Source organism: Marmota monax, unplaced genomic scaffold (genome assembly GCF_021218885.2).
Source record: "Marmota monax isolate L192 unplaced genomic scaffold, Marmota_monax_Labrador192_F-V1.1 WCK01_AAM20220418_F8-fsc00008, whole genome shotgun sequence".
In the NCBI taxonomy this organism is placed as follows: domain Eukaryota; kingdom Metazoa; phylum Chordata; class Mammalia; order Rodentia; family Sciuridae; genus Marmota; species Marmota monax.
The window spans coordinates 22,102,471-22,119,072 of record NW_026694432.1 but is presented as its reverse complement, the minus strand read 5'-3'; the positions used below and the strand labels follow the sequence as shown (position 1 = coordinate 22,119,072).

Sequence of the window (16,602 nt, the reverse complement as noted above, 5' to 3'; positions counted from 1 at the left end):
GCAGTCACTTCAGTTTGTTTTTCAAGCCCAGACCTAAGGGGTGGCCTCCTGGCATTTATTACTTTTTGACAAACAAGCTGATCATAGAGAGAGTCGATATGATGCCACACTAGTCCACAGGGGTGGATAGGGACAGCAGCACAAGGACCAGCGCAGGTAACAACCATTCCGGACAGCACGGGACACATGGGAAGGCGAAGTAACTCACCTACCATCTACTGGATAATGAAAACAAACTTAGGGATTTTAATGACATTTCTGTGTCAAGATGTGAATGTAAATAGTCCGATTTTAGAGGTGTTTTTTTTTCCCAATTACCTGGATATATCATCTCTTTAAGAGAGTCCTTCAAGGACATCTGGGCAACTTGCTTTGGGCTGGCAGAGGGGAAAGTTGGAAGGTTTCACTGTATTTTCGTGCACATATTCAATTTGTTCAAAGATTCTAATATGTTCTGTGAGCTAGGAATGTGGAGAGCCCCCACCCGCACCCCGTGTTTGGCCCTTCTGGAACTCACTGATCAACCTAACCTGGGATGTCGGGTACAAGAGCTGTGAGTCAAGCCTTGTGGAAAGTCAGAAGAGAGCCCAAGTTTCCAGAGGAGGTGACATTTGCCCCAGGGGTTCAATAGCAGCAAACCAAGGCCAAGTGCCTATCACGTGCCTGTTTCAAAGAATTCTACCATCCCCCCTCCCTCCCCTCCCATCTTCTCTCTCTACCCCATCCACTGTAATTCATATCTCTCCTTGTTTATTTTCCCATTCCCCTCACAACCTCTTATATGTAATTTTGTATAACAATGAGGGTCTCCTAACCGAAGTGATTCTGCAATCTGTATTTGGGGTAAAATTGGGAGTTCATAACCAACTTGAATCTAATGTATGAAATATGATATGTCAAGAGCTTTATAATGTTTTGAACAACCAATAAAAAAAAAAAAAAGAATTCTGGCCCTTGCCCTCAAGGCCTTAAGACCCAGTGCAGTTTTTCAGTTTGAAGACCACTTCAGAATTGTTCAGGTGCTTATAAAAATGTTAATTTCTCTCCTCTCCTGAGAATCTGAGAATCAGATAAAGCAGGGCTGAGTGTCGTACCCAGGTGTTTCTGATGTACACTCAAGTTTGCCAGGTGAAAGTGGGAAAGCAATGGGGTCTGGTCGGGGGTAAATAGGAGTCCTGGCTCCCGCACCAAGGGTGCAGTTCGACTGCAAGCTCTGGCAGGAGAGGGATCCTGTTCCACTGTCTATCCCCCCTCAGAGCCTGAACACCCTGCGACCTCACGATGCCTGTGAATATGCTGATTTCCAATACAGAAGCGACCCGAAAGTCAAAAAGGAAAAAAAGAAGTCGAAGGAAGAAAAAAGTATTTCTAAGGAGATGAAAACTCCGAAAAGTTTTCGTAGAAAAGGCAGCTCCACCTAACACTGGGAACAGGGGGGTGGCCGCTCCGGGAAAGGGCGATGAGTAGTGGAGTGCAGCGGGGGAGAGGCTGGCAGGCGCCTCCTCGCTGCCCCAGGCCGGCCGAGGCATGAGGTCACCTGGAACCGTCCCAGCAGCAGCTGCTCAGGACGCGCTGGCGCTGCGGAGGGAGGCGGTGTCAGGCTCCGACCCCGGGTGGAATTTCCCTCCTGCCCCTCAGGAGGCGTGGCTTGAAGGCCCGCCCACCGCCGGACTCAGCCAGCGCTGAGGACGGCTTCACCAAGGCCACACCTCGAGTCTAGGCCACGCCCCCTAGCCGCCTCCCAGCCTCCGAGTGGTCCCTTCGCCTCAGCTCGGATGAGGCCACGCCCCGCGAGCTCCGGCCGCCCCCATTTCCCTCGGAGAGTCCCGCGGCGCCGGGCCTTGGCCCCGCCCCCGACCTAGGCCCCGCCCCCGGAGCCCCGCCCCGTGGTTTGAAGCTGCCGGGGCAGCCGCCGCCTCCGAGTCGCGCGCGGGGCGTGGGGCGGTGCTGAGGAGCTGAGGCCGCGGCCAGCTCGACGCCGGGACTGTCCAGCGAGTGCAGCGCGGCGGGAGCCGGCAGTCAGAGTAGCCTCGGAGCAGGACCGCAGCCGCGCCGCCGTTCGCGGAGCCCAGCCGAGCCGGCCATGGCGTTGTCGATGCCGCTGAATGGGCTGAAGGAGGAGGACAAAGAGCCCCTCATCGAGCTCTTCGTTAAGGTGAGCGCTCGCCCGCCGTCCCGCCCCGCAGCCGCGGCGCCCGAGGCCCCCGAGGCCCCCGCCCCCGGCCGAGGCAGCTCTGCGGGTCCCGCGCCCTCGCCCATTGTCTCGGCACCGAGCCTTCCCGCCTCCGGGGGCCGTCGAGGGGGCCGGGCCCGGGGCGCGCGCGGGGGCGAGCGGGAGCAGCCAGCGCCCAGCATCCCGGCGGTGGAGGACCCGCGGTGGTCCCGGCCTCCCGGGCGGGCGAGCGACCTGTCACCCGCCCCGCCCCGCCCCGACCGGAGCCCCCGCTCCAGCCCCCGTCGCGTGGTAAACTTCCCTGGGCGCGTTTGCAAGGAACCTTTGCGCGCAGCTGGTGGGAAACTGAAACTTCCCAGTGTTCGGTGCAGTCTTTAAAAAAACAAAAATGATAAAGGGGACAGACGCTCCAGGGCCTCGGGAAGAGACCAAGATTCCCAACTTTGTTTTCCTGCCGTAGGTATTTTACCACCATCTGCTTTTCTTGTTTCTTAAGCGTAGAGTGTTCCGAATGATGCAACATTTTGGCTGCTCCCCTTGGTGTTGCTGCCTTGGGAAAGAGTGTGTGTGCCCTTTTGTCTTGAAAGAAAAATTGAGTCCATAACTTCTTTGGGGGCTTCAAAGGCTCGATTCCCCTCACTCCCGGCTTGTCTCTTCCGCTTGTGTATCCTGGAACTACCATTTTTTGCTTACGAATAATATCCGTGCCCTTTCTTCCTTTGTTGTGTTTTTCAGTTTAGCCAAGGGGTATGCAGCTGCTTTTCCTAACAGTCCTTTAAAATCTTTTGAGATTCTCTCAATCACTTTAGAAGCCGGTGTCATTTGGAGCTAGGCAACATGCTGGAAAGTTAGCAGGAATCTAGAACTATTCTGTCCCTTTTTTCTTCATTTTTTTTTTTTAAAGAAAAGACAATGAAGGGTGTGTTTAAGAGATGGGGAGAATACATGATCTGTTAGTGAGCAGAAGCAATGTTTGTTTTAGGATTTTCTTTCAATTATCGGCTTTAGGAATGTTTTGGGCCAGAGAACTGAAAGAACATCTGGGCATAGAACTCCCAGAATATCACAGTCTCAGTTACTTTGAGTGGCAGACAGTACTTTGAGGTGCAGACAATGTAGGAAGAAGCCTGGAGCAAGGGAAGAGAAGAGAGGGGTGTGGAAAGCAGCCCAGAGAAGGGAAGGTCAGATTAGTAATTTTTTTTTTTTTTAACTGAGCTAGGAATAGAAAGGAATTTCTATAAACTCAAAAAAAGTGTATCTACTTATAATGGTGAAAAACATAATACTTAATGGTGAAGCTTTAGAAGCATTATTAAATTTAGAATTGTATAAGGATAATATCAGTTGTGGCTTGTATTCAGTATTGTACTAGAGATCCTAGCCAATAAAATAAGCCAGGAAAGTATAGGAATTAGAAAGGGGTTGGAGGTGTAACTCAGTGGTAGAGCACTTGCCCAGCATTCTAGAGTACTAGGGAAAACAAAACAAACAAAAAATTGGGAAGAGACTAGTGCTTAATACTCTGCTCACTGCTGATTTAATCCTTCAGTCAGAAGGAGATGGGTGTGGCAAACTGTTTCCCAAACTTTGGTCACTTGCCTACCCATTCCCAGTTTTCCATATGTATGCTGTGAGCCACCTGCTTATTTATCTTAAGTCTTTCTCACTGGGTTTGCAGGTAGAGAAACAGGATTCAAGGCATAGTTGAGTGCTTATTGGCTGGATTACACTGGGCAATTTGTTTTCCCTCATCAAACTTATTTTATTTTTGGTACTGGGGATTGAACTCAGAGGCACTCAACCACTGAGCCACAACCCCAGCCCTATTTTGTATTTTATTTAGAGACAGGGTCTCACTGGGTTGCTTAGCACCTACTTGTTGCTGAGGCTGGCTTTGAACTCCAGATGGTCTTGTCTCAGCCCCCCTAGCCAGTGGGATTACAGGTATGAGCCACTGTACAAGGCACCAAACTTTTATTAATGTGAAATGAGAAGTGAAATGCTTTTTGCTGGCCTGTGATTCACCATAGGCCAACTTTGCACTGATACAGACCTGGTTTGTTGTTTGAAAGGAAGGAGAACAACAAAAAAAGACAAGTAATGTGGTAAAGTTATTCTCAATTTCTTAAGAACTATGTGTGGGAAATGCAAATGAGGGAAAATACCCTAATAAATATGGTTGTTTTTCAAAGCAACAAGGCAGTCAGAAGCTGTGATTGTCCAGAGTAGTGTGCTAAACAGTGTTGATTATTCTGCCAAGAGGTATCCAGTTAGTAACAGAAAACTATCATTTTTTTTAAACAGGAAAAACACAAAATTTGTTCACATGTCTAAGGCATGAGACTATGGATTCTGTATTTATATCTGAAGCATATAGTATGTGAAATAATGAGAAATCTGATGGTGAGTGGTATTAATGGAGAATTGACTCTACCTGTCTAGGACTCAGCTTGTGTAAGAGGAATGGCCTAGGTCCTTAAAGGGTATGAGTGGACTCGTCTACCTTTTCTTCATGAATATTATTTTTGGAGTTGTCTGCCTGTGAGCCCAGTAATTCTCCATCACCTATATAACAACATTCCTTTTTTCAACATTCCTTTTTTTTTTTTTTAAGAGAGAGAGAGAGAGAGAGAGAATTTTTTTTTAATATTTATTTTTTAGTTTTCGGCGGACACAACATCTTTGTTTGTATGTGGTGCTGAGGATTGAACCCGGGCCGCACGCATGCCAGGTGAGCGCGCTACCGCTTGAGCCACATCCCCAGCCCACCTTTTTTTTTTTTTTTTTTTTTTTTTTTTAACCCTATCACCTAAAGGGTAGGAACCCTCCTAATAGTTTACCTTAATTTTTTTTTTTAACCTGTTTATTTTTGAAGCGGGGTATCTCTTTATTGCCCAGGCTGACCTGAAACTGTGGGACTTAGGGCTTACATGATTCTTAGCCTTCTGAGTATCTGGGACTACAGGCATGCAGCTCAGCCCTCCCAGCAGTAAAAGGGGCTTATAGTGGCAGTCATCCTCAACAGTGGAGATGTACTCTCTGCCATTTTAGTTGGGAACTACTGTCCAGTAAGGTAAAGAGCAGACCCTTTAGCAAGGGCATAAAGCCCTTTATAATCTGACTACTCCGGGTTTCTAATCCAGTTTGTCCACTTAACTAATCTTGTGTCCCAAGATACATTACTTCAACCTCTCTGTGCCCTGTCCCCGAGAGTTGGCCTATTAATAGACCAACCTCAGGGGAACAAATTAATACATGTAGATTGTAGTGATCTTAGAACAGTGTCTGGTACACAGTAAGCAGAGGCTAGCTGTGTCATTTTGGTATATTGCAGCAGATCTTTCCTACATGAATGCGCCTAGAGCGTAGGGTCTGTGTATTGTTGAGAGTGGCTGGAACTGAAGAGGGTACCAAATGTGTGAAAGGAGATTGCTTCCTCCTTTTAGAGTATTTTATGTCAATGTGTGTGTTTATCAGTCCTTGGAATTGGAAACCATTACTTAGATCCTGATGTTCTGAGTCACAAACCATAGTCCTTTGTCCTGATTTCTCTAGTCTCTGGTCTGCCACACCTCCTGTGACTTTTATCTCTTCACCTCTTCTGTTCTTTTTATTTAGTACTTTTAGTGTTTTCTACCATATTTTCCACCAATATTTCTTCTTGGTTATATCCAGAATTTGGGATTTTTTTTTTTTTTTTTTTTGATGGGGAGGTACCAGGGATTTAACTCGGGGGCACTCAACCACTGGAGCCACATCCCCAGCCCTATTTTTTATATTTTATTTAGAGACAGGGTCTCAGTAAGTTTCTTAACATCTCGCTTTTTACTGAGTCTGGCTTTGAACTTGTGATCCTCCTGTCTCCACCTCCCCAGCCACTGGATTTACAGGGGTATGCCATGCTGCCCGGCTGTATCCAGAATTTGAGAATCGAATTTCTGTTTGGGTAAAGATACATATTAACTATTAAATCACAAAAATGAGAGAAGTTGAGGAGACTGGCTTTTTAAATTTTTCTTTTGCTTGTATAAGCCCAGCTCCTGTTGACATTGCTACCCCTTCTACCCTTACTGGTAGCTTTGGTATGATGTGATCTCCAGTCTTTGACTAGTTTTAAGGACTGGAATTTACACTTCATGTACTTTTATGAATTTGGACAGTCACTGTCTACAGCATTCAGTAAGCTGCTGGGTTTTGGGGGTTGGTTGTAAGAAATTAATCTGGTTTTAGGGTGGCATAACATGTGAGAATAACTTCCTTTTGATACATTTGGAAGGGATTTCTAATATGCAGGGACCCAGGAGCCAAGACTGCTTTGCTTGTATCTGGCTTTTTATAATATGTCTGACAAGTTTCTTAACCTCTCAATGCTTAAGTTTCGTTACTGTCCCCCCCCCCCCCCCCCCCCCCCCCCGCCTGGGGTGGTGGTGGTGGTTATGGCACAGGGGAGTACTGGAGATTGAAGTCTGGGGAACTTAACCTCTGAGCCACATCCCCAGCTGTTTTTAAAAATTTTAAATTTTGAAACAGGGTCTTGCTAAGTTGCTGAGGCTGGCCTTGGATTTGCAATCCTCTTGCCTCAGCCTCCTGAATCTCTGGGATTACAGAATGCACCATCATGCCACCTACCTTACTTTTAATATTAGGATAATAGTAATTATAATATCAATTTTATCGGGTTGCTGAAGGATTAAATGGTAGTTTGTGTGGATTAATTAAGGTATTCTAAACTGCTGTAATAAGTAATACTCCTTCCTGTCCCCAAACAATGGTTCAAACCAGATGGAAGTTTCTTTTTTACTCAAGTAGCAGTCTGGGAGGGTATTGTAGATTTTGGAGTGGCTTTACTCCTCTGAGTCATTTAGGGACCAAGCCCCTGCTCTCCAGCACCATCCTCTTCTGACTTGACAAAGCTGGTGACCAAAGTTCTGGTTACCATCAGTGAGAGGTGGAGAATATGGAGGAAGCACATCTTAAGTGCCCCAGCCAGAAGTCTTTATTTGTAATTTCCTATCATACGCTGGAGGAAACTTAAATCACATGGCTTTATCTAATTGCAAAGGAGGCTGGGAAGTGTGGTGGCCATGTACCTACCACACACTAGGGAAAGAATTAAGAAGAGTGCTCCGCACATAGTAAAGTTTTTGTCACTGATTATACTATATTGTTATTTTGGGCACTGGGGATTGAACTCAGGGGGCACTTGACCCCTGAGCCACATCCTCAGCCCTATTTTGTATTTTATTTAGAGACAGGGTCTTGCCGAGTTGCTTAGCACCTTGCTTTTGCTGAGGCTGGCTTTGAACAAATGATCTTCCTGCCTCAGCCTCCTGAGCTGCTGGGATTACAGGCATGCGCCACTGTGCCCGGCTACAATAATAGTTTACTCTTATTAAATGTAGATCTCATTAATAGGATTCAGGGGATGCTATGCTTGAAATTACATAAAAAATTTGATGTGATTCCTAACCCAAGGGTACAGTTATTGAGTATTAAAAACAATTCACATAAACAAGGTATGAAAAGAGGGGATGGGCTAGATTCTGTTAGTTCTGATTAGCTGTGACTTCACAAATCAACTGGTATGAACCAAGTGCATATACTTTGGGAGATTTAAGAAATTATATTTAGGTTTATAAATTTTTTTTGGCAGGAAAATTATACAAGAGGTTACATACTTAAAGAGTCAAGTGTGATTCACATTAAGTTGGGCTAAGAGAAATGAGGAAATATGAAAGTAGACTTGAACTTGGCCTTGAAAAAATAGGTGAATAGGTGGATTGGGAATAATCAAGAATGAAAATGTTAGTTTTGACATCATTTGTAAACTCCTTATACAGGAAACAGTTGACAGGTTGATATTTTTGAAAGAAGGAACCAGGAATGATTCAAATCTATAGTGCCAATTAGATCAGTTTTTAAAAAGTTGGATGAGATCATTAAAATGAACCTAGGTTTTTGTAAAGACATACGTTTTTCCAGCCTTGTTTGTTCTCCTTGTATTTCCTCATTTCCTGGATTGCTGTCTATTCAACTTCCCATTGGCATTTGGGAAGGTGTAAATGGATCCTGCAGATGGCAAACTCTCAGCTGTATGCTAGTGTGAACTGGGAGCTCTTTGTGTTTTCCTTCAGGGCCAACTTCATTCAGCCCCACTCCTGTGCCCCCCCCCCCTTTTTCTCTCAAACAGAACAAAAGAAATTTTCTATAGGAAGTGATGCCGAGAACTTTGTTCTAATAATTGAACAAAAACTAACTCAACATCTAGAGAATGTTACCTTGTATCTCGTGGGTTTGCCTTCTTTTGTGGACTCTAGAGGGGGAAATTCAGGAAATAGAAATGAGCGTAAAATGTGAAGTTAATAGAAACTGTTCTTGTTACTTTTTGCTGCAGCTGTTCCTGAAGAACTAATAATGCTATTTTGGCAAAGACCAAGGCAATGGTTTTGTTTCAGTATAAAATTCTGAGAGAAAGTGGTCCAGAGTGGGGAAGAGAGAGGCAGCTGTTGAGCCAGCAGGACTGAGGAACGCAGGGGAGACCCTCGGCCACGTGAATAGGAAAGAGGCCCGTGGAAGACCTGCCACCACTAAAAGTCAAGTTGGTTTGGAAAGGTGCTTACAGAGGTGCCTTGAAACAATCAGTTAAAGGATGGTGAGCAAGACTTTCCCACTTCCTGTTTCATTAGAACAGTGGAGCCTCAGTTTTCCGATATCTCCTGAATAGGGAATTTAGTCTATAAGAAGGAAACATGTTAGGCAGATGAGAAATGTGATTAAACTTTTAGTTAAGTTTTGATCGAGTAGGAGCTTAATTGAGGATGGATTTGCTCATTTTAGAGGGTGATATAGGGAATGGAAAGGGAGTTTCTGAAGGAAAAATAACATTTTGGTCATGATTACAAACCAACCAAGTATGATTTAACAGATATCTAATTTTAATTCAGGGCATTAGTTTGTGAATTTTCTTGGAACTTTTAATCCTGTTATCTTTTTTTGAGACTTGGTTTCTCTTCCTCAGTTGTCAAGTATTGGAAGCCAGGCAATGTTTGGCATGCCTGTAGTCCCAGCAACTATGGAGGCTGAGGTAGGAGGATTACAAGTTGAGGCCAGCCTCAGCAATTTAGCAAGGCCCTAAGCAACTTAGTGAGACCCTGTCTCAAAGAATAAAAAGGGATGGGGATGGGGATGTGGCTCAGTGGTTAAGCACCTCTGAATTTAATCCACAGTACCCACTGCCCCCTCCCTAAGAAATAAGGAATATCAATTAGTCTTAATTTGGTTTCTGTTTTTTCCTTATTTAAAACATAAAACTAGGAGACTCTATTAATCTAATTATAAGTTTGCAAAAGTGACAATGTGGATAAATAAGATCGTATTTGAGAATGGTGTCAAAAGATAGACTAGGAGTATCTTAAATTTGACCATTGTTTTAGATAAGTAGCAATAATAGAACTAGGGCTAGGTATTGACCTTAGAGTTCATTATGCTTACAGTTTGTACTTCTAAGCTTCCTTTCATAGGATTTTTTTATCTTTCTTTTCTTTAAGCTGAAATATGGTGTCTAACTGTAAGCTGGTAATAGGTTTTCTTCTTGTTTTTGGCAATAAAATTATTACTTCCACTTCATATGTGAAGTAATTCATTCTTATGAAAAGGATTTCATTATAATAGAGTTGTAAAAATGTCAGTTACCTTTTATAATGCAAGTATTGACTCTTACCACTGTGCAAGCAGCATAGCTGTTTACTTGTATGTGTGGGAGAAGAATAAAAGAAAATTTGAACAAACTTTGAGTACAAAGCCAAATAATTAGAAGAAAGTTGTAGTAATTAAGAAGTTCTAAGCATTTGTGAATTCTCTGAATGTCTTTTTTCCCTCTACTGACTACTGGTTACTTGACTTTGGAGATGGAGACCAGGTGGTAGATTACTAGAGTGAACATTCATTAAAAACTAAAGAGGAATCAAATTAGGTTATTGTGTCACTTAGGAAAGCTGGCTGAGTGGTGGCTGTGAGACCAGAGGATACAGACTCACTGGGGAAAACAAAGGTGATTCAACTTAAGAAACTAAACTTTGGCCTTGAATACAACACATATCCAAGACTGAGTTGACATTTTTGTAAAGATGAGGAGTGTATAGTTTCATATTTCTTGATGGTCTAGGTTACAGCATGTTTTAGTTAACACAGGAATCGAAAATTCTTGGTTGAAAGTTTAAGACTTGTTGATTCTTCATTAAGTTGTGTAAAAACTGTTGGTAGCCATCAGTAGCACAGATGTTATTTATACTTTGTAATTGTCAATAAGGCCCTTCTTTGCAAATATATCTTAGTCTTTTTCCTAAATTTGCGTGAATCACTGATGAAAATTTATGTGTGGTATTTTTGTGTTCTTTTATGAGATCCGTGAATAACGAGGTTCATTTAAATGTAACATGTATTGAGTTGACTAAGTTGACTTAAAGACAATTTATTTATGCTTTGTAAAAGAAACTTAGACTGTGCCAGTATGTATCTTCCTAACAGCACTAAAAGAACATTTGTCCTGTTTGCTCTTTGCTGGAGGAAAGTAAGGTTTGATGTTGTAAAATTTGCCAACACCTAGAATTGCTCAAAGAGTAGATATTGATTAAATGGTTTGAAGGTAGGCTCTTCTGTGCGCTCTTTAATCTTTTCTAAGAATCCAAGTTATTTTTCAGAATTAATTTCTCCCTTCCATATCTGCATAAGTAAGATATGACTATTTTATAGTTGGAGGATATAAGATACAAGAAATTCTTGCCTAGGAATAATTGAGCACAGTATAGGGATCATAATAGTAGCAAATATAAATCGAATAATTTCCATGCAATTACTGCTGAAGAGATAAAGAAATAAGAACAGGCCCCTTGTCTGCAAGGAGCTCACAGTGGAGCTGAAAGGGACAGTCAGATGAGGAGTGAGTCCCCCAAGGTTGATGATAGTAGTCAGGCACTTAGCACCACCTTTTTCCTATGTAATACAGTGACTTTTTGTTTCATTCACTTATTAAAAATCCAGTTTTTAATAAGTTTAATAAGTTTTAGAGTTTAAGGGATTATTTATATGTGGGTTGAGAAATTGACTTAGAAATGAGTAAAATATTTATGTTGTATTCTGACAGATGGAAGGTAGTTAGTATTAGTCAATTAAGTGGTTTAAAGAAGCTTTTATCTTTTCCCTCAATAATTGTGTGTTATGCTTTGTAATTTTTTGATTTATTTAAAATAAAACTGATAACTTCTTGCCTTAAATCTTTTTTTCCTTTTCTAATTCAGGTATTATAATTACATACAGTACAGGAATTCGTTATGCTGTATTCACACAAGCACATAACACAGTTTGATCAGTCTCATTCCAAAGTACCTTCCCTTTTACTTCTCTCCTTCCTCCCTCTTCCCTCTCAAATCTTGAATAAATCTTACTTTTGCTATTTGTTTATCAGATATAAATTACTTGATCAGGCATTTATGATCCAACTTGTATTTCCGCTCTTAGCTCCCACTCTGGCTGCATGTATATTTTATATCCTAATTATATTGGTCTTGAATATGTCTTGTATTTCTTTGCCTTCCGGGGGAAAAAAAATAATTTGTTTTTCTCCAGTACTCGGGATTAAACCCAGAAGCACTCTATCATTGAGTTACATCCCCAGCCCTTTTACAAGAAATATTTTAAAATTTTTAAAAAAAATATTTTTCGTTGTAGATGGACACACAATACCTTTATTTTGTTTACTTATATGTGGTGCTAGAATTAGACCCAGTGCCTCACACGTGCTAGGTGAGCACTCTACCACTGAGCCACAACCCCAGCCCAATATTTTTTTAAACATTTATTTTTTAGTTGTAATTGGACACAATACCTTTATTCTGTTTATTTATTTTTATGTGGTGTTGAGGATCAAACCCAGGGCCTTGCACATGCTAAGCTAGTGCTTTACTGCTGAACCACAACCCCAGCCCCCACCCAATATTTAAAAAAATTTTTTTTTGAGAGAGAGAGAGAGAGAATGAATCTTTTTTGTAGATGGACACAACATAATGCCTTTATTTTTATGTGGTGCTGAGAATTGAACCCGGGTCCCACCCATGCTAAGTGAGCTCTCTACCGCTGAGCCACAATCCCAGCCCATTTTTTAAAAAATTTTGAGACAGATCTCATCAAGTTGCCAAGGCTAGCCTCAAACTTGTGATCCTTCTGCCTCAACCTCCAGATTACTATAGATATGTGATTACTATAGGTGTGTGCCACTGTGCCCAGCACCTTGGAACATTTTTGTTGATATTCAAATCTCTTGAGATAGGTTTGGCTTCTGCAACCTTTCCCCTATCCCAAATTTCTGCCTGCCCAAATGATATCTTCTCTCTTTTTATTTCTTTAATAGATATCAAGGCAGTGCTGGGGTTGTGGCTCAGTGGTAGAGCACTTGCCTAGCATGGGTGAGACACTGGGTTCAATCCCAGTGAGCACTCTACCACTGAGCCACAACCCCAGCCCAATATTTTATAAATAAAAATAAACAAATAAAATAAAGGTATAAAAAATTAAAAAAATAAAAATAAATATCAAGGCACATTCCAGGTGCTTGGATATACACCAATGGATACATCATTTCAGTTGGGGGAGGAAATTAAACAGAAATCTACTAATGATTTAGTGCTATGAAGAAAAGTAAAGTAGGGTAGAAAGTAGAGTGAACGATGGGGGGTTACTGCTTTCTGACTTGAGGGGACATTGGGCAACACTGTGGAGGACAGCAAATAGGGCGGCAAAGGCAGAGACTACCTAGAGGAGCCTTTTTCAGTAATTTGGGCATGAGATGTAATGGTTGGACAATGGTGGGAAGTAACCTAATTCTAGATATAGTTCTAACATGGAGATAGCAGGAGTTTGGATGGATTGGATGTGGAATATGAGAGAAAGAGGGTCAAAGATGATTTTGAGGTTTTTGTTCTGAACAACTAAGTGATGGGATTGCCATTATTTGGTGTGAGGGGGGCTGGGAAGGTCTAGGTCTGATGAGGAGATTATCGAGATTTTTTTGAACTGGTGATTGAACTCAGGGATGCTTTACCATTGAGCTACATTCCCAGCTCTTTTTTATTTTTGACTGTGAGACAGGGTATTGCTAAGTTGCTTAGGGTCTCATGAAGTTGCTGAACTTGGCCTTGAACTTGCTATTTCTCTGCCTCAGTCTCCCAAGTGACTGGGATTACAGGTTTGTGCCACCACATCTGGCTGGGGTTTGTTTAAGATGGGAGGATCTTACTACAGTTTCCAGGCTGGCCTTGAATTCATGATCCCCCTGCCTCAGCCTCCTGAATAGCTGGAATTACAGGCGTGTGCCACAGTGCCGGGTAGGAGTTTAATTTTTGACATGTTGAATTCGAATATGTCAACACCTTATAGGATCTATTGTCTAGTGGAGAGGCTTATATTAAAGAAATACATAAATAGATAACTATGTAATTGAGGAAGAGAACAGAGCGTCTTAAGAAAAGATGACAGGAAGCTCATTGTAGGTGGAGGTTCAATGAAAATTTATTTGAGAACCTGATTTATAGGATGAGTAGTAATTAGAGGAATAAGGGGGAGAGAGCCTTCCAGGCTGGAGGAATCAGCATATGTCAAGCCTGGAAATAGTCAAGAAATTGAGAACGTGATTAGAACACGGAGGGTATAACTGAGGAGTGGAGGGAGGAATAGGATGGGGTCAGGTCGTTGAGGTCCTCGCATGCCCAGTTTTATCCCTCGTAACAGTGACAGTTCCCAGAAGGGTTCAGGTGAGGGGGCGTCAGGGTTGGGGTTGCAGTTCAAGTTGAGAATCCTGGCTGTCTGTGGGAAATGCACTGAGTGGAGGCAAGAGCGGAACAGAGGGAGACTCTTGGGGGGTCACTGCAGTCAGTGATCAGGGTGCCTGGGTTAGGCAGGAGGTGGCAGAAGAGAAGAGAATGGGTTTGGCGTATCTTTTAGTCAGCTTTCTTGCTGCTGTGACTAAAGGATCTGAACAGAACAATTATTTAAAAATATTTTTTAGTTCTACATGGACTCAACATCTTTATTTTGTTTATTTATTTTTATGTGGTGCTGAGGCTCGAACCCAGCACCTCACATATCGAGGCAAGTGCTCTGCCACTGAGCCGTAACCCTAGCTCTGACCAGAACAATTTTAAAGAAGGAAAGGTTTATTTGAGGGCTCTCAATCCACCAGAGGCAGGCATGCCTCAGGGCTCGAGGTGAGGCAGGATGTTATGGAGGAAGAGTGTGCTGAGGGAAATAGCTCACATATTGATCAGGAAGCAGAGAGAGATCCACTCTCCAGACACAGGTAGGCACCCCAAAGCCACGGCCCAACTCCCACCTCTAGCCATACGCCACCACTTCAGTTACCACTCCATTAATCCCTATCAGGGGATTAAATCACTGGTTGGGTCAAGACTCTCACAACCCAATCATTTCTCCTTTGAACCTTCTTGCATTGTCTCATATGTGAGTTTTTGGGGGACACCTGACATCCAAACCTTACCAGTGTAGATTTTGGAAGTGGAGTAAATAGGAAGACATTGAAGAAGGAGGTGTGTGTGAGAAACTGTGAGAAATGATGGGTCTCTGGTTGGACTCACTGGCCCAGAGGTGCCTTTTATGGAGACGGAAGAGGAGCAGACAGTTGAATTTTTGATTTGTTGAATTTGAGATGGCTGAAATGTCAACTTGAGATGTCTACAGATATACAGATTTGTTCAGAAAGAAGTCTGGGAAGGGTGGAGAAATCTGGGTCTTGGGGACACATATGCATATATGCTATTTATGTGGTATTTAAAATGGATCTGTTCATTCTGTGGATGAGGGAAGAGTTGGGAAATGCCAAGTTCTTAGGAACTCTCAACACTGAGGCCTGGGTTATGGAGAAGCTAGAAAAGGAGAACAAAGAGGAGTTGTGAAACTGCCAAGTGAGGGGAATTAGAAGAGGTTTTTAAGAAGGAAGGAGTGACCACTTGTATCAAGTGGAATGTCTTTTGGATTCGTCAGCGTGGGAGTCGTGGATAACCTTAGCATTGTCAGCCTGGGAGGGGGAGGAGTGGTGAGGGGCTGAGATGATGGTGGAAGAGTGCGCAGGAAAGGTGGTAAGGGAGGGGGTCCTGGACAGTCAACTCTGTCAGTAAACTTGGTACAGGAGAGACAGTTCGATAGCTGGAAGGGGACAGACGGGTAGATGTCAAAGGAAAGCTTTTAAAATGTGTGAGCCTAAAGAGTTGGATTGAATGCTGATCTATTAGAGGAAGAGATGAAAGATTAAATGGAGACATGGTTTAATAGATAATCTATCAAGGAACCTCTCAAGTGCCATCTATTCCATGAAGTCCCTCACATGAACCTTCCTTTTTTGTGAACCTCCGTGCAATCCCTTTCCCCCTTTTTTCTTTGACCTCAAAGAAGGAGAGATTTTGTTGAGATTTGATGAGGGAGAGATTTGTATACTCCAGAGGATCCAACACCGTATTTTCTTGAAGGACCAACCTAAGGTGGGTTCCTCTACTTCTTACCTCTAAATGCAAAAATTATTTTGTTGCTCTCAACTAAATAATCAAGTTCAAATCCTTACTCTGGCACTCAAGTCTCTGGCTTTCATAGTCTAGCTCCAGTTAATTGAACAAATCTATCTCCTACTTCCTGTGTCTTATATTCCAGCCAAATTGAACTCTTCGTTTCCTCTTCCATATGGGCTGTAATTTTTCTGAAGCAACCTTTATTATTCCATTACCATTTGTTTCAAACCTATATTGTATTTTAAGTCTCAATTTTAATGTTTCTTCATTTGTTGATCTTTTGGGGTTTATTTTTTTAACTCTTTTATGGCTCTTCTATTATCTACTTTGTGGATAGTTTTGCGTGAGTCTTTGCTATAATAAAGGAAGCCCCGTGCAGTAGGATCCCTGTCCTAGTCATCTCTGTACCCACCCAATATTTAGTACATTGCTTGTCTCACAATAGATACTCAATAAGTCTTTTTTTTAATAGAGTAAGTGCACTTAAGTATGATTAATAGAACTTCCTTCTGCTACTGATTATAGTTGGCCAAAAGCTAAAAATATTCTTTAAAATATGCTGCCTTTGGAAAAGGAACATCTACTTAACAGCAGTATTTGATGGATAGTTGACAAAAAATAAAGCAAATACTAGCTGAAATTTCTGGCAGAAATTCTACCAAATTTGGCTACGCCACTGAAACACTGATGATTTAAAGTAGATTTGGAGGGGGAATTTTACATGATCAATTATCAGCCCAGTATTTCTCAGAAGCCTTCACTCACTTTTTCTGGTATCATAGTGCCTAGTTTGAAAAAGATTCCAATTCATGGGGACATAACCTTATTTGACTCTAGCTTTTTAATATGGCAGAGCACTTC

At 42.4% G+C, this 16,602-nt stretch overlaps 1 protein-coding gene across 1 annotated transcript in view; it reads left to right on the top strand.

The window, feature by feature from the left end:
* The first annotated feature begins 1,922 nt into the window (after positions 1-1,922).
* Positions 1,923-16,602, top strand: part of Clic4 (chloride intracellular channel 4) — a 65,492-nt gene continuing 50,812 nt past the window's right edge. Inside the window, exon 1 of the mRNA XM_046468815.2 lies at positions 1,923-2,155. Within this exon, the coding sequence (XP_046324771.1) occupies positions 2,084-2,155 (72 nt within the window). The 5' untranslated portion in view covers positions 1,923-2,083. The remainder of the gene's footprint in view (positions 2,156-16,602) is intronic.